Source organism: Numenius arquata, chromosome Z, assembly GCF_964106895.1.
Source record: "Numenius arquata chromosome Z, bNumArq3.hap1.1, whole genome shotgun sequence".
Taxonomy (NCBI): Eukaryota; Metazoa; Chordata; class Aves; order Charadriiformes; family Scolopacidae; genus Numenius; species Numenius arquata.
In genome coordinates this window covers 27,430,484-27,451,579 of record NC_133616.1, presented here as the reverse complement: position 1 = coordinate 27,451,579, position 21,096 = coordinate 27,430,484, and the positions used below count along the sequence as shown (strand labels likewise).

At 43.8% G+C, this 21,096-nt stretch overlaps 1 protein-coding gene across 1 annotated transcript in view; it reads right to left on the bottom strand.

Moving 5' to 3' along the window:
- Nucleotides 1-7,741, bottom strand: part of GLIS3 (GLIS family zinc finger 3) — a 164,932-nt gene extending 157,191 nt beyond the window's left edge. Inside the window, exon 1 of the mRNA XM_074166499.1 lies at nt 7,357-7,741. Within this exon, the coding sequence (XP_074022600.1) occupies nt 7,357-7,741 (385 nt within the window). The remainder of the gene's footprint in view (nt 1-7,356) is intronic.
- Between the last annotated feature and the right edge of the window lie 13,355 nt (nt 7,742-21,096).

The window sequence follows — 21,096 nt, the reverse complement described above, 5'->3', positions numbered from 1 at the left end:
AACTCAGCTTCATAAAGACCAGCCGTAAGTAAAATAGAAAAGAAAAAAATCTCATTGATGCAGACAATTCCTGCTTTTATTCACAGAGGAGTTAATAGAATCATAGTCAAGTTGGAAGGGAGCCATAAAGATCACTGAGTCCAACTCCCTTCTCCTTGCAGGACTACTGCAGGTATTTACAACTATGTGTGAACCCCAAAAGTAAATGAAAGACCATTTTTGTATTTTATGTACAGAACAAATGTCAGAAGAGCAGCTCCTCTTCTCATTGTTTTCTGTGGGCGAGGGGTAGGAGAGAGAGCAGCTAAACCAAAGCAAGCAGCGGGTGTGCTTTCTGATTGCCACCATCAAACAGATCTGCAGCAGTGGCAACCAAATGAAGGAACACATTACCATGCTGAAGACCATGTTATTGCACTGCTAGGAAAGGCAGTGTAATTCAAGAGTACACAATGGTAATCTGCAAAAAAGCAAAATCCATCTGCAAAATTCGGTACTTACACACATCTGTGCTTAACTGTGCACCAGGCTATTTTTTGGCCCCCACCTCCTCCATGTAAAGGCACAAACGACCTGTTCTTTCTCTGTAGCTGCACACGCTGAAATCAATTTTGTGTTTGACATCAGTAAATTGCACTTCAGGTGGAGATCTCAAAGGACTCTATAATTGTAAAAATAACTTATCCAAAAGTTGCCAATGAAAAGCACAGTGCATTTAAGTGACTTATCCATATTCACATCAAAATACTCAAATCTTACTTCACTCAGAGGGAGAGGTGGCCTCAATGCAATTTTCATGAATTTTCAGGTACCAAACTTCCAGAACTTTCAAATTTAAACTGACTTTTTATTCCAAATTTCCCCTATTAAAAGGTGGCTGAAACATGCATCTCTCTGTATGAAAACAGATTTTGTTAGTGCCACCTCCTGGTGGTAAAACAAAAATGAAAAATCCTGCGCTAAGCTGAAGATTCCCAAACAAAGTTAAGTGAAAATAATCGTTTGGCCTGTTTTGGGCTGCTTGTTTATGGAGGCTTGGCCTGAGGCATCAAATTTTCCTCTCTGCAAACTTGAAGGGGGATATGAAACTCATTAGCCGTTTTTAGAATGCTGTAAGTGCAGATGCATAAGCATTCTTTACTCAATGACAATGGAGAAAAAAAAGGAAAAGCTACATTTCTGGAAGTGCTACCCTTTCAGGAAGATACATCTGCCTTGATTTTATCCTTTGAGAATTTCGCAGGGGAGGACATTCAAAAGCATAGTGAGATCTCCGCTGGAGGTAGCCCATGGGGTCGTGAGGTTGGCGTAGCCTCCTTCATCCAGCTTGCCAGTGCTTTCTTTGCAGCCTTCCAGATGGTGGTACCCTTTGGATGCTATTGACAACAGCAAGCTGTCATTCTAGTGAAAACAGGTGTCATAAAGCTATTGATAAATACACCCCATCACCTTCAACAGATTTGCCCCAGCATGAAAGAATAATATTTGGTCTAAGAAAAGTATAAGATACGAGCTTTGCTTAAATCTGCCCCTTCACTATACAGTATTTGGATAGCTGCAATTCATCTTAAAGCTCACTGTCCAGGCCCACAAAGCAGAGGATAAAGGTATAAGGCTGTGTATGAGAGAAGTTAAATTACATTCTTAACACAGAATGGGTAAGTGTTGGCAATATGCATAATACTCTTGAGGGATTTTTACAGCTCCTGTGTAAAGTAGATCCTTTTTGGTGTTAACCCCAACACTCTTCAGGGAATTTTTGTAAGTTGCCTGGGGCCTTTATAACACATAGTCCAACATGCATTCTGGTATCACCAGCTGTTTTTATTTTCTTAAACATTTTGTTCTTAAACAAAATTCTGAATGCTTAAGATAAAGACTGTAAAAGTACAGAGTCAAAGTCAATGTAAATCATTGCCTTCCATCATTTGTGTTCAAGAAATGCCTGAACATCATTGAAGTTCAGGAGCTGAACCATGCCTGAAACATGACAGATAGGAAAAAAAAAATTAACCTGAAATAAGCACTCCAAAGGAGTATCTTGCAACAGGAATCTGTGCAGCACCTTTTACATAAAAATGAAGTAAACCTCTTGTACATTCTATGAGAGGTATACCAAGAGCCACTGTGAACCTTCTCAAACCCAACCAGGATTGCTGGTCATCCAGCCCTAAAACAGATTGCTGAATTAAACTCAGGGAGTCTCACGTTCTCAGCTGTGCCCTTTTGGAAAGTCCTAGATCAGACAAAAGCATCCACTGAGACCTATCTGTCTTGAGAATGGATTTCCCCAACAATTGCCAGAGCTGCAAGTAATGATTTCCATGCCTTGATGGATCCTGTGGTGTTTTTCAAGTACATCAAGGCCACAGAAGCTTATACAAAGCTGGAAAATGTGTTATGCTGGATAAAACTAAGATCATTATCACTTAATCACTTCGCTGTACCTAAACATCATCAATAACCAGGCTTTAAAACTGCTGACAATTGATTATAGAAAACAACTGAAAAAGAAAATAAGGCTTGAGTCAAGTTTTCTGCGTAAAGAACTGCACGGAATACTGATGAACATCTTTTTTCAGACTGTGCCAAGTGACACATAAAAACAACAGTACTAGAGAGCAAAATAAGTATGTTAAAGAGTTTTCAAGTGTGGCTCAAGCTGCTTACTGATTAACACTTCTGCATATAACACTCCTCACAGACCTGTGCAGTTATTGTTCAAAAGTGAAACAAGGCTCTCTTGGCAACTGAAGACAAATGACCCTGACCAAGTTCACAGTTCTCACACAGCTTAGCGGCATCGGAGCTGCTGCTTCTTCCAAAGCCTCTGGGAAAAAAAAAAATAAGTCCCAACCCCAAGACTTAATGCCTGACAACTATTCCCAGGATAGGGAAGAGCTTCCTTGATCTCCAACAGGAAATACACTCATCTGACACAAGAACATTAGCTAAATGACTCATTTAAGCATAAAATTTACAGCAACATTTGCAAAAAAAAAAGAAAATAAAATACACAATGATTTTTCATGTCAAGATACAATCCTAACACTGCAAGAACCACAGAAATGGAAGATGACTGCTGTCTTTTCAATGGGCCTGGAAACAAGAACAAAAGGGGTCCACGCCTATCTGCACAAGTTTCTGCATTTCTTACTGATAATGTCCAGATTTCCTTCTTCAAGTCCCATCTAAAGTATTTTCATGTCAACTCATGACAACTATAACATAGTGTAGCCACATACCCACATGTTGAGCAGCCAGGGTGAATTAAAAGCCAGACTGGTTTCCAAGGCTTGAACTCCCCACATGTGCAGTGTCACCTGCTGCCAGGGAGAATGGAGGATGCGAGGAGATGGCTATGGCTCTCATAACTGAGAGCTGCTCACAACTTCTAGAAAGTCTTGCCAGGCATAGCAGCTCAAATGGCAATCATAATAAAGAAGACCAGAAGCCAGGCTGAAAGGCTGTCTTTCCCTTCCGCAGGTCCACGTTGGACCTCTCCACCAGCTTATGGGCATGGTGACTGGAAGTGCAGCAGCTGCACCACCTCTACCAACAGCCCCTCAGCACAGAATTTCAGTCACAGTGGAAATTTTCCATCAGCCAAACCCAAGCTGCTTTAAGACTACAGTATATTGTCATGCAGGACAGGAAGATCTGTTCCTAAATTTTGAATGTACTGCCAGAAGCACGTTAAGTATGATCACAGCGATTCAGACCAAGGATCCAACTCCCCCAGCAGGACGCTCATCCCAGTGATGCTCACAAATAATGCTGAGGGGAAAATACAGGGTGTCCTCCTGAACTCCCACAGCCACCTTCCACAACTACTTACACCAGCAAGGATATGTTTATCTTTAATACTTCTTGATGGACTTAAAAAACTTGTCATTCACTGAGTAAGAGAAACCAGTATAGGTGTTGAGCATACTGGTCCTCCCAGAAAACATATGTTGTTTTCAGAAAGATTTGGAATTTTTATTAGTACATGAGACGTGAGAACACTCAGGATATGCCTCAACATAATCCAACTCATGCAAGTCCATTGCCTACAAAGAGGAGTGACAAGCAATAAGAACAGCTACTAGGTTTTCTAGAAAACAAAATACTATTCAGATATGTATAAAGTGCAGATACGCTGGTAATAAATCTTTGAATACATAACTTATGAGTCACTACATTTAGAACACAGTTGTAATTTGAAGTATTTGAAATTTACACACTTCAAAAAAAAAATACCTTCTCAATAGAACATTTGGTAGAAATCTGGATTTTTAAAATTATATTATTTTTCCTTACAAGACTTCTGTCAAAAGATCTGCATTGATGAGAGAAGTTGAAGACCAGCGCTGTCCTGGTTATAGTCTTGTGTCTTCCTTCACCATTCTCACCCTTTTCCCCTTTCTGCTTGTTCTTGCTTGATGTTTCTCTATCTCACTTTCAACTTAGCAGATACTGTCAGTAAACATCTCTTTCTAGGCCTGAGTAAATCTAAAAGGTGCGAAACCAATTATTCACAAGAAGTGGTCAAATAACTTTTACCAAACAAAATGAGAGACTAGATTTCCAATGCCAAATACATGTACTGTTATGCCTGCATTTTGCACTTAATTTCTATGTGAAAATATCTAATATGGGTACACAAAAGTGTACACTCCCAGCAAGAAAAAACCTAAAAATCACTGTACTAGTACATTTTTCTGTACTGAAAAAAAATCCACCATTGTACTATTTTCTTTTTCATATGCACAACATAGCGCTAGACAGTATATTATAGCATCAGTACCACATAGCAAGTAAAGTAACTGAAGTCAGAGATGTACACCAGCACATGTTCAGACTTTCTTTTTTTCTCCATACAGTGAAACAGCAAAATGTGCTTCAGCTTCTCATCATACACAAAAGCTTAACAGTTTCTCTTGATGTGACTTAGGTGGCATCCTTTCTAAAAATAATCTCCTTTCAAAGTTTTGTAACATTATACAAGATAAAGAAAGCCTTCCTGCAAAGGAAAGACTCTGCCGTGGTTACTGTAGATTATTACTATTCTCTTTTTGTGCACTGAGCACCACCTCCTGTCAAAAAAGCAACCCTCCGTAAAAAAAAGGCACACAATTGGATTTCCCAAAAATATTCTGTTCTTTCCTCCATTCCAAACTGAAGCTCACGGGTTTTTTATAAACTGTTTTATCCATTATTGAAAGAATGCAGGGGAATTATTCCCAAACCACCAACAAGTCTTTTCATTGTGCATCTTGCTGCTTTTACTATCCCGTGTGTTTTAAAGGAAAACAAAACAAAACAAAACAAATAAAAACAAACAAACAAAAAAAACCATCAAACCCCAACTTTTAATAGTGTAAACCTTGATAACTGATACTGAGACAACTGTGAAAGGAAAACTGTTGTCTTGAGGCGAAGGTTTAACTAAAATAAGTACCTAATAAAAGACATTTCCCTCCATGTTCCTGCCACTAGAAAAGGACAAAATATGAAAGAGCTGCACAAGCATAAATTACATGAATAGTTTTATAAGGTTTACAGTCTTATATACATACATGCTATGCTTTATACAGCATAGCAATGTTCGAAGTCTAAGAAAATTATCTGGACATGACAAAGTGAATGAGACTTAGCTCTTCCATAGTGGGTGCACTCCCAGCACACATAATCTTCAACTCTGTAAGTGGTGCTTCTAATAAAAAGAACTTTAAAGAAAGTGGAATTACTAGTCCCAATCCATAGAAACATATAATCTGAAGTCCATTGTACCTGAAATCCACCGTACGTTGTCTAACTTGCACTGTTTATACACGAACTTCCCTAACACCAGCTCTTCAGCTGGATTCTCTACTCGCAATCCCACAAAATAGCAGACTACTTTGCACATGTGAGAGCTAATCAGAAAGAAAGATGGAAATGACAGCAGCTAGGAACAGGGCAGTCAGGCACAGCAGATCAAAATCCCCAAACCAAGGACATTAAAAGTGGTGATGCGCTCTTCACCCCGTGATGCTGCTCTGCAACACATACTGCAGGTGCATTAGCTGCTGTGTAGGGCTATTTTAGAGATCCCATCATGGACTCCCTGGTTTTAGACATGTAATTTTGAAGACAGCAGGAATCAGGCTCTACCTGTCGTGAAAGAGAGAAGAGTTCTTCCAAAGACCATGTGAGAAGTCCACCTCTCTTTGCTGTAGCAGAAGTTTAAAGCTATATGCTATGCTGTGAATTACACCCACCACCACCACCAAAGCAAAGCGAACACCAGACCTGTGACTCAGAGGTCACCCAATGAATATGTATATGCATTACCACTGGTCTGACTCAGCAGAGCACTCAAGCATGCAGTTAACTTTTAGCTTGTTCTGAAATTGTATTTGTTTCAAGCTCGCAAGCCTTGCTCAAGAGGGATGGACCTCCTCAGGTTTCAAAAGGAAGTACTGGAGAAAAACAGGAAATGGAGAGAAGCAACATAAAATGGGAATTGGAATAAAATGGGAAATCTCTGTCTCCTTTTCTGCACTTTCACTCAGATATCAACTTTTCTTGGTATTTTAAACCATTTAATTCTTTTCTATACATTAAATTCTGATGTCTATGCACATTCAGTTTCAAAAGTATGATACCAGAACAATGCCTAAAGAACATCCCCATCTCCATCATAAGCAGAGTAGAGAAGTACTGAAAACTTCTGTTTTGACTTCAAAGGCCCAAGAGCAGACAGGTAAGTACTTTCTCATAGGCAGGTAAATCTCTGATGCACAAGCACTTACTCAGAGAGGACCAGCCTCCAAATTTTGTGAGGGCTATGCATCATCACTTCCTTCAGCATAAACAGTGGTTCCAAAAAATGGATTACAAATCTATGCTCCAAAAGCACTTTAGAGCTTGTCCAGCCGAAGCACTCCAAAAAGCATGACTACGTTGCTGCTTTCATCAGCAAGCAGCTGTTAGTCACAGTGGAAAGCTGTGTTCATGCATCCAGGAAGGAGTATTTCTGATAGCACTCACAAAATTCTGGTGCCACAGAACATGAAATGACTATCTGGATTTGTTGAGTCAAGAGGTTAGGTTAGCAAAGCAAAGTCAAACTACGCTGTTTATAGAGAATCTTAGGACAACTCAGGGATTCTGAGCAACTGCCATGTAGTACAAAGCCCCCGGGAATAATCGAACAATGAATGGCTTTTGTGGAAAATAGCAAAACATTTTGTTTCAGTATCTCTTCCATTGTAGCAAAAAAGTGGTAAAGAAGAGACTTGATTCCATCTACTAAAACCAATACCATCTGGGTATGTGATATTGTAGAAGAAATGCTATTACTAATAGCAACAGAAAAAGGAATCTTACCTTCACCTGTGCCTGGGGAGAAAAAATTTCCAAAATCTTGCTGTTTTGGCTTTAAAGACTGTGGGGTTGGCAGTCCTGGGGGCTGTGGGACTTGTAATAAAGGCTTCTCATTTGTAAACACTTGTTTCCTGGGACTTAGAGCAAGAAGGTGAATAGTACTGTCAGTGGTGTTGCTCTGAGGAGCTACCCCTCCTCCAAGGGGCATCTTTAAGTGTAGGCTGGCAGACAAGTTTCCAATAGCTGGGCCTGGGGTGCTGCTATTTGAAGATGGGCAGGGCGTTCCTGCATGAACTCTGATAGGTGGGATCTGTTGTCCACTGATCATCCTAGGTCCATGAGGAATACCTGTTGTCCGATGGCTCATACTGCATGACCTCCCATTCATTTTTAAGAAGTTAATGCAATCAAAGTGTGTTTTTACAGACCCACAGCTATGACTGATATCAATCCAAAGTCAGTAAGTAATCCATTGTGCTTTACGCCTGTTTAAAAAAATATATAAATAAATATAATTGACATTGCAGTAAATAATACATGAAAGAGGACTGCACTTGACTGTTAACTTTGTGACATTACTTGTTCTAAGAAACAAAGTGTAAGCGCTGCAGGGTCTGTCAGGGAGAAAGAACAAAGACAAGCAATGACTTAAGAGCTCTAACACGGAGAAAACCTGCCCCTTCAAAAGCTGAAGTTTGCAATAAGGTCAGCTGCCTTCACATTAGCTAAACCAGCCATGAAATTAAGTGAATGCTGACCAAGTACAAGGCGGCAGCCAGGAACAAAAAGACTCTCTGACAGGGGGTTGCCATTAGGATGAACACAGCTATCGCCCATTTTTCTGCCACCTCCTCAGTCTAATTAATTAAAATGGTGCTGAAAAGTACACACAGTAGGTCAGTACTATGCAGATATAGTCAAAACAGGAAGGACATACCAGATAAAGGATGAAGACGGACCAGCAAAACCATAGAAATGCCTCTTCAAACTCTGTGGCACTTCAGAACAGAAAAGTATTGCAAGAAAACACAGCACAGAAGTATTCATAAACGTTACTGCAATCACATCAAAAGTGGATGCTTATTGTAAGCCTACAGATAGGCTATAATTTAAATGTAATCATACAGTAGCAAATTTTCAAGGGTATCTTTCAAATTATAGCAATATTTTTTGAACTCTGATTTTTAGTTACTTATGTGACTAGGGTCATAAGTGACTAGCCACTTAGGGTGGTGAGGCACTGGAACAGGTTGCCCAGGGAAGTTGTGGATGCCCCATCCCTGGCAGTGTTTAAGGCCAGGCTGGATGGAGCTTTGCGCAACCTGGTCTAGTGGAGGTGTCCCTGCCCATGGCAGGGGGGTTGGAACTCGATGATCTTTAAGGTCCCTTCCAACTCTAATCATTCTATGATTCTATGGTTCTATGTTTTCCTGTTATTTATATCTTTGAAGAGGAGAATAGTAAGGGGAGGGGTCTGAGAGATCCTTTCAGCCACAACCTACCCCAAGGCAGAATTGACTGGATCTAAACATTTCCTGACATAAAAATGATTTGTAGGCAAAAGTCACACTTGTCAGTGTAAATCACAGGGCTAAGATGTCACACAGATGGGGTGATTTCAGCTCTAACTCAGATGAACAGCACATGCCCAACTTTCATCACTAGGTTCATATGTTTAACATTAAGCACATGTTTAAGTAGTTTGTTCCATCATAGACTCAGTGCCTAATTAACTTGTTCAGACAAACAAATTAAGTTGACAGAAATAAAACTGAAGTACAGCTTCAATTACGGTTTTTGTGCGTGTATACACTAAGGTTTTAATTAAGTATTATGATCTTGCTGCGGCAAAACACTGAGCCGTAACTTGTACCTTCAGCTCATGAGATTTTCAACACTGAAGCCAATAGGATTATAACCAGTATATTCATGATTGAATTTCATGTAAAGCCTTCATACTTAACCCTTTGCTTACTATGATTCTGCAATGTCTCAATTTTGTCCATCTGTGAACTGTTAAAAAAACCCAAAACATCCCTATTTACTTTGCAAAATTGCATTCATAGCACACTCCCAGAGTAGAGTAAAAGCCATCTCAGTGTCTGCATAGACATATATGCATAGATATTCACACACACTCTTCAGTTAAAACTCCCTAATTATGAAAGGCCTAAGCATATTATCTTCAAAGGCAGGAGCAAAATCCCTACTGACATTAATGAGAGATATGCTTAACCACACTTAAATGGTCATAACAGATTTATTCTACGTGATATTTTTCATTGTTATGTTTTTATATTATGGGAATAAAAACTGTAAAGCATAGCAATAAAAAGCAATATTATTTATTTTCATGCCTGGCTGAAGCGTAAATCACTCTCTGTGATTCAACCAAGGACAGAGAGAGCTGAATGTTCTTAAATTCTCAGCGTTTGTTTTAAAAGCAGAATGTACCTTGACCTAACAGAGGGGACTAGATCCTCAGGAAAGGACATAGAAACAAAGGCAGTTGTTCTGCTGGCAAGGCTACACATCATGTCACTATGAATTGGCTACAAATAAGCATCATTCTTGCCTGTAATTCTTGTCTGCAATTTTAACTACATTAGAAAAGTACTAATGTAATCCAGAAAACATTGCACATGACAACTGCATTAGCTTTACTCCACAAAAGCACCTTTAGTTTAATCAACAGAATATTTCCACGTAGCTCACAGAGACCTACCAGCCCTATAAAATCTAGGCCAAGATATAGCTTATGTTGTTAGTAGGTTGGTCTCCTTTGCTATTCTCCTCTGGTAATATTATATATTACAATAAGTAACAGTGTTCTATGCTATCATTGTCTCAATTTTATCACTGACTATTCCTGGGTTTTTTACACTTGAAAAAAGGCCTCTGAGCCTGTAACTTCTTTCCTCATGCTAGTAAGCTATATTTGGAACCGAATGATCTGAAAGTACAATCAAAAAAAACCTCTTTTAAGAAAGCAGAAACAAGTTAGGTAATTCCTCTACATTTTCTTCCTCTAGTCTTCTTCCTGATTCTGTTGTGAAAATGTATAACATTACATTAACATGCAAATCAGCACTTCCTTTCTTTAAAATATTAAAGCACCTTGGAGAGCGTATTTTTTCCCATTTTTTTTAAAAATTATTATTATGTGGTATTTTCAATATTACTTAGTCGTTCATGAGTGCCTTTTCACTAATTAGATTTGTTTAGCGTCAGCTTCCATCATGATGTCAGGACCTTCTCATATCAAAGTCAGAGTAGCCAGGCTGATTTAAACCAAAACAATGCATTACCTAGAACTGCATTAAAGTATATATAACTAACTAAATGTCAATTGGACATGAATTATATTCTAAGAGTCTAACTGACTTTTGCATCAGATCCACAAATAGCTCCTGATTAGTTACCTGTAATAGTAAGAAGGCATGATAAATTTCTAACTGAAGTGATCTTGGAAGTTGTAGGAATACAGCACCAATTACAACGACTTATTTAGAAATAAACTTAGAAATCCTGAATAGGGTGAAGCTTAATGTACTAAGTGCAAACAACTGAAAAATTCCGAAAAGAATACCATCCTGAGACTGAATTTTCACTGAATTTCACTGAATTTTTAGAGTTGGAAGGGACCATAAAGATCATCTAGTCCAACTCCCCTGCTGAACCAGGATTGCCCAGAGCATGTGAATGGCTGTGCTGACAAATTATTTTGTTCTACCAAAGGAACACAAGCACTTGCCACCGTTTGATGAAATATTTCTGCCCATCAGTGAGATAGTGTAGTGACCTTTTCATGCTCCCATGGATGTTAAAGGAAATGCAATTATGTCCATTGCTTCAGAAGTTTCTTTTTTTTTAAGATGACATTACTCAAACCTCTATGACTCTGCATCTACCAATAACATCATGACAACATAATTACTCAAAATCCATAACAATGATTCATAAATTCACTTTCAGAAAGCCATGTAGTAAAATTTAAATTCAAGCTGAAGCCCTGGAAAATCCGAACACTAATCCTTCAGAAAGTGAAACAAAAGCAGAATTCACAAATGTGTGGCTGCAGCACAGTATGCCATATAGTCTACTTGCACAATGCAGTTTTGCAAAGTAATCAGAGTTGGCTTACTGCTTCACCCACTGAAATAAGAGGTAAGATACATTTCAACTTCAATAAAAGCTGAATTACTCCACTGCAGAGATCAGTTTAAGGAATTGTAATAAATCCAGCTCAATGGACACTTTTACAGAAGTAGTTATCAGGCACTGGCACTTTGCGCACAGCGTAGGAAGCACTATGCCAAACAAAAGGAGAAGGCTGAAAGACAATGTATCGAACAGTCCCTCCTTTCTATTCTTCCACTTGCAGACACCTCACTTCTACAACAGCTACCATACACCACAGAAAGCAAACGTGAGCCGTAACCTCCTCCCTTGGGACTGTGCACTTTAAGGCTGCGAGTGCCTTCCCTCATCCCCATCACAAGCAGGGACAGCCAAGCCTCCCTCCACCTTCCCCTCCACGATCTCCTTGGCACAAGTCAAGGAAAACATTAACTTCCTACCAGGGCTGAGCGACGCTGAGGCCACTCAAAGGGGCTACCTCCCCCCTTAAGCCCTGCTCTCCTCTGCCAGCTCTTCCCTCCTTGTGTGGCCAGGGTATTTGGAGCATCATCTGCCAGTGGCACCATGGTGAAATACTCACAAGTCACTGCCTCCCCTGACATCACACCCCTGATAAGTCAATCTGGGTGAACACGAAGACTGGGACAGAGTGGAAGAAAGGACAGCCACCAAAAGCTATAGGGATGCCTCACCTCAGTCTCACTGACCACTGAGTGTCTGCAGAAACAGGGACTTGGAGGCTCCTGAGGTTTCTGTGTCTCACAACTGCTTGCGACAAGGACACACCCTAACGTAGATGTAAGTCACCAATTTAATAACTCGTTTTCTAAAAAGCGCACACACACATGGGAAGTGCTGGTATTACAGCTTTTGTACAGTTATCTGGCTATAGCTCACAGACCAAAGCATGGTAATAAATTCCTCTTGGAAAGGAAAACCACACAGATTTAACTAGGAACAAAAATAATAGCTGAGATCTTGAAATTAGGCTTGGAACAACACGTACATTAAGAATCACAGCTGCAATAAAGGAAGACAATGTGGCTTCAAAACTGAAACTACAAAATAAGCTTTCCACTCAGTCTGTAGAGAATCTCTTCCCCACCCTACATGCCAGCCAGCATCTCAGAAGTCATGTGCTACTGAGAATAATAAATACCTCACATTATCATCCACTGTTTTGGTCATTTGAATCCATATCTTGACAACTGTAGTCTTGGACTACCACCAGGGGCTTCATTCCAGACAGCGGTACTCTGATAATACCACATTTTTCTCAGGCCCAGGTGGTCAGCCAAGGAAAACTAGAAAAGGGTCACACAATCTGAGAGCTTCTAGTTCTCAAACATCGGCAGAATGCTTTCTTGATACAACATAACAAGCAAGGCAAATGTAAGTTAAAGGAGGTCCCCTACAGCACCATGAGACAACCAGCCCCCAAACGTGATTGAGTTTCTCGGAGCTAGTGCAACGAAATATACTAATTACTTATTACTTGCATCGCTATAATTCCTAGGGAGATTAGTCACAGAAAGGAATGCCTTTGTGCAAGGGGCTGTACAAACACAGAGCAAAGACACAATCACCGATACTGGTGCAACTGCCATCAAAAGGGCAGCCGTTATCAGTGGACAGGATGATGTATATCCTAGTGTAGTTGGGACCCAGCATTTTTACCATTCTGCCAGAAAATCCTCAGGGTTTTATTATGGTAATTAAGATCTCCTAAGCTTTTTCTCTGTTAGGACCGTGTCAGAGCTGTGCTACTCCAAGTGGTTGCTGTAACAGAACAGCATGAGCTTTCCAGGAGCAATGCTATTCTCATTAGAGCTAGCTACAAACCGGGGACAAGCTGCTTGAAAAAAACAATACAAATCTAGCAGCACCAAGTACTAGAGTCAGAGGCACGTTTTCTGACATGTGGTCAATAGCTGCTGCAGCATCCTTAGCGAGTAACCAAAGGGTCCTGCAAACCCCGTCTTGTGCACCTTTTACTCATGCTGCTGCCTTGCTAGCTTTGCCTACAATGACTTTGGACTTTCGAGGAGTGCAGTCACAATTGCTAATGGTGCAGCGTCAGCAACCCTGAGAGCTTCAGTGCCAGCAGGACATGGGAAACCACCAACAGCGTCCCCATGTGAGCCGGTGGCAACGCAGAGGCAGAGGCACAGGGCCACTGGCACCTGCCCTGCTCCACTGCCCTCCCTGTGACTGCCACTCGTGGGGCAGTGCCAGCAGCCACCACATGCTACCAGGCAGACGATCCAAGAGATACCCGCCGCCACCCTTGTCATAGCCATGGCTCATCCCAGACCTCACAGCATCAGCAGCTTCAGCCAGGACCAAAAGCTAACCAGGGTGTCAGAAGCTGAGGACACACCTGAAAGCCATTAATTTCAAGCGCGTTAAGTTTAAGAGGCTGGAGTTACTAGCAACACACAGGCCCGCAGACGAGGCAGAGCTGTCACCTCACTGGGCACGACATACCTGGGTTGTGTTGCCCGCGGGGACGCTGCCCGGATGACGGCCAGACCCGGGCAAGACACCACTCGGCATCGCGGCCGCGGGCCTCCGCGGGACTGCCCCGCGGGCCGCGCATCGCTCCGGCCGGCACCCTCGGCCGACCCAGGCTCCCCGCCCTGCCTGCCCCCCCGCCCCGCCCGCACTGCCGGCCCCACCGCTCACGCTGCCCTCCGCGCTCCAGCCGCCGGCGGGGCGGCCGGCGGGCAGGCGGTCCCCTCCGCAGCCTCCTCCGGCGGGTACCTATCTCCGCTTATTCATCAGCGAGATGACAAATCTCCCGGGCGGGTGCGCGTCCCGTCGTCCCAGACAGCGCTGCGCCCCCATCCCCGCGGCAGGCTCCTCGGCGAGGTGAGTAACTGCGAAGTGACTTCACCGCAAGAGGGTTTGTTTTGCCTTTCCCCCACCCCCCCCCCACCCCGCAGCCCCTCCCCGCTGTGACACGGAGCCCGGTAGCCGCCGACTCACCCTCTCCCCGCCCGGGGCCGGCGGCGGGGGTCACGGCGAGCGGAGCGGCGGAGGGGACGTGCCACCACCACCACCTCCCCCGACTCCGCACACACGGGCAGGCGGGACGGGGCGCGAAGCCGCCGCACACGCTGCGCGGCACTGGGTCACCTCCCGCCGCCTCCGGGCCAGCGCCGCACCGCCGGCAGCGCGCAGCCCCGCGCAGAGCCCCGCCGGGCCGGCCCGTGCCCCGCGGCTGTCATGTGCCCGCCGGCCACGCCGTTTAACCCTTGCTTGTCGCGGTCGGCCCGGGGCGGCCGGCACGGCCCGGCAGCCGCGCCGGGCTCCCCGCCGAGCGACGCTTAACCACGGCGGTCGGGGGGAGCGGGGAGGCGCCGCCGCCAGCGTGCCCCATCGGGCCGGCTGGCTCCGTGGGGCTGGGAGGGGGCTCGCGTGGGAGGGCGGCTCTACAGAGGCCGGGGGTTGCGGGGGCGAGGGATGGGGCTTGATGGAGTGGCTCTGTAGGGGCTGGAAGGTGCCTGGGGGGGCTGCATCGGCGCTGTAGCGGATGGGGGGGGGGGGGGGTTGCCCAGAGGCTGGAGGTGGTTTCGTGGGGGACCCTGCTGGGGCGGCCGGGGGGCGCTGCGGGGCTGCACGAGGGCTGTGGGGGGGATGTTCAGGAGCTCTCCAGGAGCTGCAGGCTTGCTGGAGGGGAGCCTGGGGATGCACGCTGGCGTTACAGGGACTGTAAGGGGCCTGCATGGGGCCTGTCCGTGGGGCGCAGGGGAAACTGTATGGTAGGGCAGAGGAGCGGGTAAACAAGGGGCACAGTAACTAATGGGTGAGAAAGAGGATGGAGGGACTTGATGCCTGGTGGCACTTTCCCGTGCACGTCTCAGAAATGCGGTGTGAAGGCAGGAGCTCTTCTCTACTATAAGGTGGGGATCCTACTTGCAAACACTCGAGGAGTAGAAACGGGACAAGGAAAAGATGGAAGGAAAATATTCAGGCAGCCCTGCTGCCTCCATCCCCTCACCCAGAAAGGCCCCGGGATATTAAGCTCCCAGGCTAACGATTAGCCTCTTGCAGAAACAGTTGCAGCCCGGAGGTATGTGCCACAATTAGTACTCACTGCTCAGGAGGAGTCTTCTGCACATGGAGGGCATGGCCCAGGAACTGAAGCGTGTTGGTTGTTTCAGTTTGGGTTGTCTTCATTCCTCTCTGCTGTAACTTGGGAATTGAGAGCATAAATAAGGTGAACATTAGCAGCTGAAAAGCCAGAGAGCAGCAAATTACCCTATGACTCTAAGGGGGATGAACACGCAGATGTCATGGCATGGCACCCTGTCAGCAGAGAAGTCTCCAAGCAGGGGAGCCCACCTGCCTAAGTGGGTAATGGAAGAGTGCAGCAGGCTCGGGCCCTTCACGCAAAGCAAGATCAGCCTGGCACTTAGAAAAGGTGTTAATTCCAGTTCTCCAAGAATGGGAGTGACACTGTGGCCGTCCTGATCGCTTCTTCTCTGCAGGAGAAGGGGAGCCTGTATCCCTGTGCTGCAAGAGCTGTTAGGTGGAGGGCTGAGGAAGGGGGACCCATAATGGTGTGCCTAGATCACTGGGATCCTCAAGGCCAGTCTTGATCTCCTTAGCTGAATAAGCTCTTTTGAGCTAAAGCTCCTTTACCATGCACTCATACTACATGAAATTAATGTGACTGTGAAGTTGATGAGAAGACAACGTTGCATGTTCTTCACATACCCAGAAAACATAATGGAGATGTTGAGGCTTCAGATATTCCTGTAAGGTTGGATTGCTTTCCAGTCTTTTTCTTTCTAAGTGTATGGATGCTTAGGCAGTGAGTCACTTCTAGATAAAATTACTATATATAGCATATTTAAAACAAAAGTATTTGTAAGCTGTGCCTCACTTCAAAAAGCATATTAAAAGAACTGACAACCGAAGAAGGGGTCTTTACCATGTGACAGCACAGAATTTACTGGTGAGCGCAATGAGTGAAATTATCCTTTTTGTTTACTGCCTCTTTATTGGTACCATATGCCAGAATTTTTTATGCAAATATATTTTAATTGGAATTCATCACTAAAAATTTCAAGGATTATCCCTGGACTGACACGGTAGCTACTGTAATGATAGTGGTAGACTCACACTGCAAATGAGTAACACGGGTTTAGCCAACAAAAAAGGCTTATTAAAACAAGGAAACGGTCAAAATACTCATTGTAATTCAAATCTACTAATACAACTAAATAAACAATGAATTTGCTTTAAATAGGTTGGTTTATTTAAACACTGATGATGTCAGAAACCAAATGCACCTAGGACATAGCAGTCCCAGGATCAAATACAGGTTGGGTGGAGAATGGCTGGAGAGAAACCCTGAGGAGAAGGACTTGGGTGTCTCGGTGGATGAGAAGCTCAACATGAGCTGGCAGTGCATGCTGGCAGCCCAGAAAGCCAACCGCATCCTGGGCTGCATCAAAAGAAGTGTGGACAGCAGGTCAAGGGAGGTGATTCTGCTGCTCTACTCCGCTCTGGTGAGACCCCACCTGGAGTACTGCATCCAGCCTTGCAGTCCTCAACACAGGAAGGACATGGACCTGTTGGAACGGGTCCAGCGGAGGGCCACGATGATGCTCAGAGGGCTGGAGCACCTCTCCTATGAAGACACGGTGAGAGAGTTGGGGTTGTTCAGCCTGGAGAAGAGAAGGCTCTGGGGAGACCTTCTAGTAGTCTTCCAGTACCTGAAGGGGGCCTACAGGAAATACGGGGAGGGACTCTTTGTCAGGGAATTGGAAGTGGTCAGCATGGATTTACCAAGGGTAAATCGTGCTTGACCAATCTAATAGCCTTCTGTGACGTTATAACTAGATGGCTGGATGAGGGGAGAACAGCAGATGTTATCTACCTTGACTTCGGCAAGGCTTTTGACACTGTCTCCCATTACGTCCTCATTAGGAAACTGAGGAAGTGTAGGTTAGATGAGGGGGCAGTGAGGTGGGTTGAGAGCTGGTTGTGTGACAGGACTCACAGAGTTGTAATTAATGGAGCAGGATTGAGTTGGAGGCCTGTAACCAGTGGTGTCCCCCAGGGGTCAATACTTGGTCCGGTTTTGTTCAACATATTTATCAATGACCTGGATGAGGGGACAGATTGTATTCTCAGCAAGTTCGCTAATGATACCGAACTGGGAGGACTGGCTGACACTCCAGAGGACTATGCTGCCATCCAGCATGACCTGGACAGGCTGGAGAGCTGGGCAGAGAAGAACCTAATGAGGTTCAATAAGGGCAAGTGTAGGGTCCTGCACCTGGGGAGGAAGAACCCCAGGCACCAATATAGGTTAGGGGTGGACCTGCTGGAAGGCACTTCTGAGGAGAAGGATCTGGGGGTCCTGGCAGATAGTAAACTATCCCTGAACCTGCAATGTGCCCTTGTCACCAAGAGGGCCAATGGGATCCTGGGCTGCATAGGGAAGAGTGTGGCCAGTAGGTCGAGGGAGGTCATTCTCCCCCTCTACTCTGCAGTGGTGAGGCCACAACTGGAATACTGCGTCCAGTTCTGGGCTCCCCAATTCAAGAGGGACAGGGAACTACTGGAAAGAGTCCAGCGAAGGGTAACAAAGATGATTACAAGATTAGAGCATCTCCCTTATGAAGAAAGGCTAAGAGAGCTGGGACTCTTTAGCCTGGAGAAGAGAAGGCTGAGGGGAGACCTTATTAATGCTTATAAGTATCTAAAGGGTGGGTTGAAGGAGGATGGAGCCGGACTCTTTTCAGTGGTTGCCAGTGACAGGATGAGGAGCAACGGGCACAAGCTGGAACATAGGAAGTTCCACTCAAATATGAGGAAAAACTTCTTTATGGTGAGGGTGACAGAGCTCTGGAACAGGCTGCCCAGGGAGGTTGTGGAGTCCCCTTTTCTGGAGATTTTCAAGACCCACCTGGATGCAGTCCTGAGTAATGTGCTCTAGGCAATCCTGCTTTAGCAGGGGAGTTGGACTAGATGATCTCTAGAAGGTCCCTTCCAACTCCAACAATTCCGTGATTCTGTGGATGTAGTGATAGGACGAGGGGTCATGGTTTTAAATTGAAAGAGGGGAGATTTAGGCTAGATATTAGGAAGAAATTCTTTCCTGGGAGGGTGGTAAGACACTGGAACAGGTTGCCAAGGGAAGCTGCGGATGCCCCATCCCTGCCTGAGGTGTTCAAGGCTGGGATGGATGGGGCTTTGAGCAACCTGGTGTAGTGGGAGGTGTCCCTGCCTATGGCAGCAGGGTTGGAACTCTATGATCTTTAGGGTCTTTTCCAACCTGAACCATTCTATGATTCTATCTTGAGCAGGGAGCAAAGAGGAGAATGAAGATCTCGTATTACCAAAGTTAACATAAAGACACTGCAACTCACATCTAAAGATCATCCCTAATTTTTGGTGTGCTGAAGAAGCAAATGAATTTTATGCAAAATAAACCAGATAAGACTAATAAGTATATTAAAAGTGAGTACCTTCAAAGTTTTCTTAGTGGGTAACGCCATTGCATGTTCATAGCCATCAGTATGAGCCCATGCTCATTCCAAACACAAAGTATCCATCTTGACGATGAAATGGCTATGCCTTAGTCCTACAGAAAACTGCTACTCTATTACATTAAACTTGGTTTTCTCTATTGCAATTTTTCTCCTCGGTAGCTAATAGCATCTATCTAATGGGGATAGTGGATTCAGAAAAAGATACATTGAAGCTCACTGTGTCAGAATCCACAGCAACATCTGTGAACTTAGTCACCCAGCCAAGACTGAAGTTTTGTCACTTCAGTCCCAGTTAAATTTTCTTAGTTCAGTAAAATCTTTTAGTTACCTCTCAAGGAAATGTATAGTTACATGCTACATGAGAGTACAGTGAGCCTTTAAATTAAGCCTTCAGTTAACAAATAGTCGAACACAAAAGCATTTTTCCAAACATTTTTTTGAGAAAAATTGTTCTGTCTTCTATTTCTCTATCCTTCTACCCCTCGTAGGCTGTTGGAATAACAGCCTCTAACAGTTCCGTTCCAGTCTTTTTCTAGTTTGATTCTGATTGCATCATGCCATTGGGTTTGTTGTCCAAGAGTGTTACTACCAGACATGCTGGAAAAGACACACCTGCTCACATAAATCCTTCTCTCCTTTGTCCTAGAGAAAAACCATCTTTCTGGGTGAGCCTTGAAAGGAGATGGTGAACGGCTAAAGATGTCTGCAAAGAGCTTATTCAATGGTGGGAGAGAAACTGCATGAAGAGAAGATTTTAAAATGCAAGCTGGCAGGTGAACACAAAGCTGTCCGTGGAATAAATATTTTAAAATATATGCATTCTACTTACGTCCTCAAAGAAACAGAGTTTAAATCTCCAGTATTCTTATACAGACAAAACTGGTGCTGGTAAAAAAGATTCATTTAGCTAAAATGTAGACCAATTATATATGGTAAGAACATAAGTGTAGAATTGTTTCAGAAGAATGCAGTCACTTTGTATAACAACATGTGGTGAAACCATGTAACTATTTAAGGTCAGAAACTAAAATTATTGAGTGAAAATTAATTGCAGGGGAGTTCTAGGTTCCTACAACGCACCTGAAGATGCTGGAACTGGGACTGGTGATCGGAATAAATTCTCCAACTCTCATAAAAATTTAATCAGGGAGAAGACTTAATAGCAGCAATACAGGTTAGCTAATATAGTCCCATATCAATAGTTAACTGACACTTCTCACTAGGTGTTTCATACACTGGGGTTCAGAGCACAAGGTGTGAACATCACATACATCAACAAATAGGTGAACAGAGGGACCACATTTGCCTAGGAACCTCAGTCTTCATGCCTGAACAGAATTTGAAGTCAAAATAAGTTTGATCTGGACCAAAATATAGTAGACCAAGCATGCCTAATTTCCATTCAGAGACTATAAGAGATTACAGGAATGAGAGCTGGCATGACATCCATTCCACTCCCTTGTATCTACCGATGACTGGCACTGCTAGAAGTAGCGTTATATGTAGGGTGCTAATTGAGAGTGAAGTAAGAAACAAAGAAGGAAATTTCCCACAGTCCACCCAGAAACCTTAGAAGAAAATGCTGCGATAAAGTGGAACTACTGTTTGTCCTACAGTAAGACCTTGTGATATTAATAATGATTTCTTTTGTAGGCCCCAGCAATTTAAGATTGAACAGCTGATAAATGCAATGTTGAAACTGACTTTTCTTGTTTGGGAGAGCAAGTATTTTATTAATCACTTCTGTGGTATGCACATATCACTGCAATTTTTATGCTACTCTTGTTTCATGCCTACTCACTTCAACACTGATTTTGAATGAACATGTATGTAGTTATCCTTCATCACTATGGTACCTTAGGATTTCCACCCAAGGAACTAATGTAGTTTAGAAAACACTGGTGGAAAGCACATTAAAAAGTAGGTCCTTAATCAATCAGACCCCAAACCTGCAACACCCACATGCATGGCTATTCATGGAGAGATCTGTTTCCTCCTTCCATGTGATGGGCTTCCCGTGGCAATACTCTACATGCAACAGCAACAGTTTCATGGCTGTGCCTCCCCCAAACCGTTTTCTAAATTCCGTGTC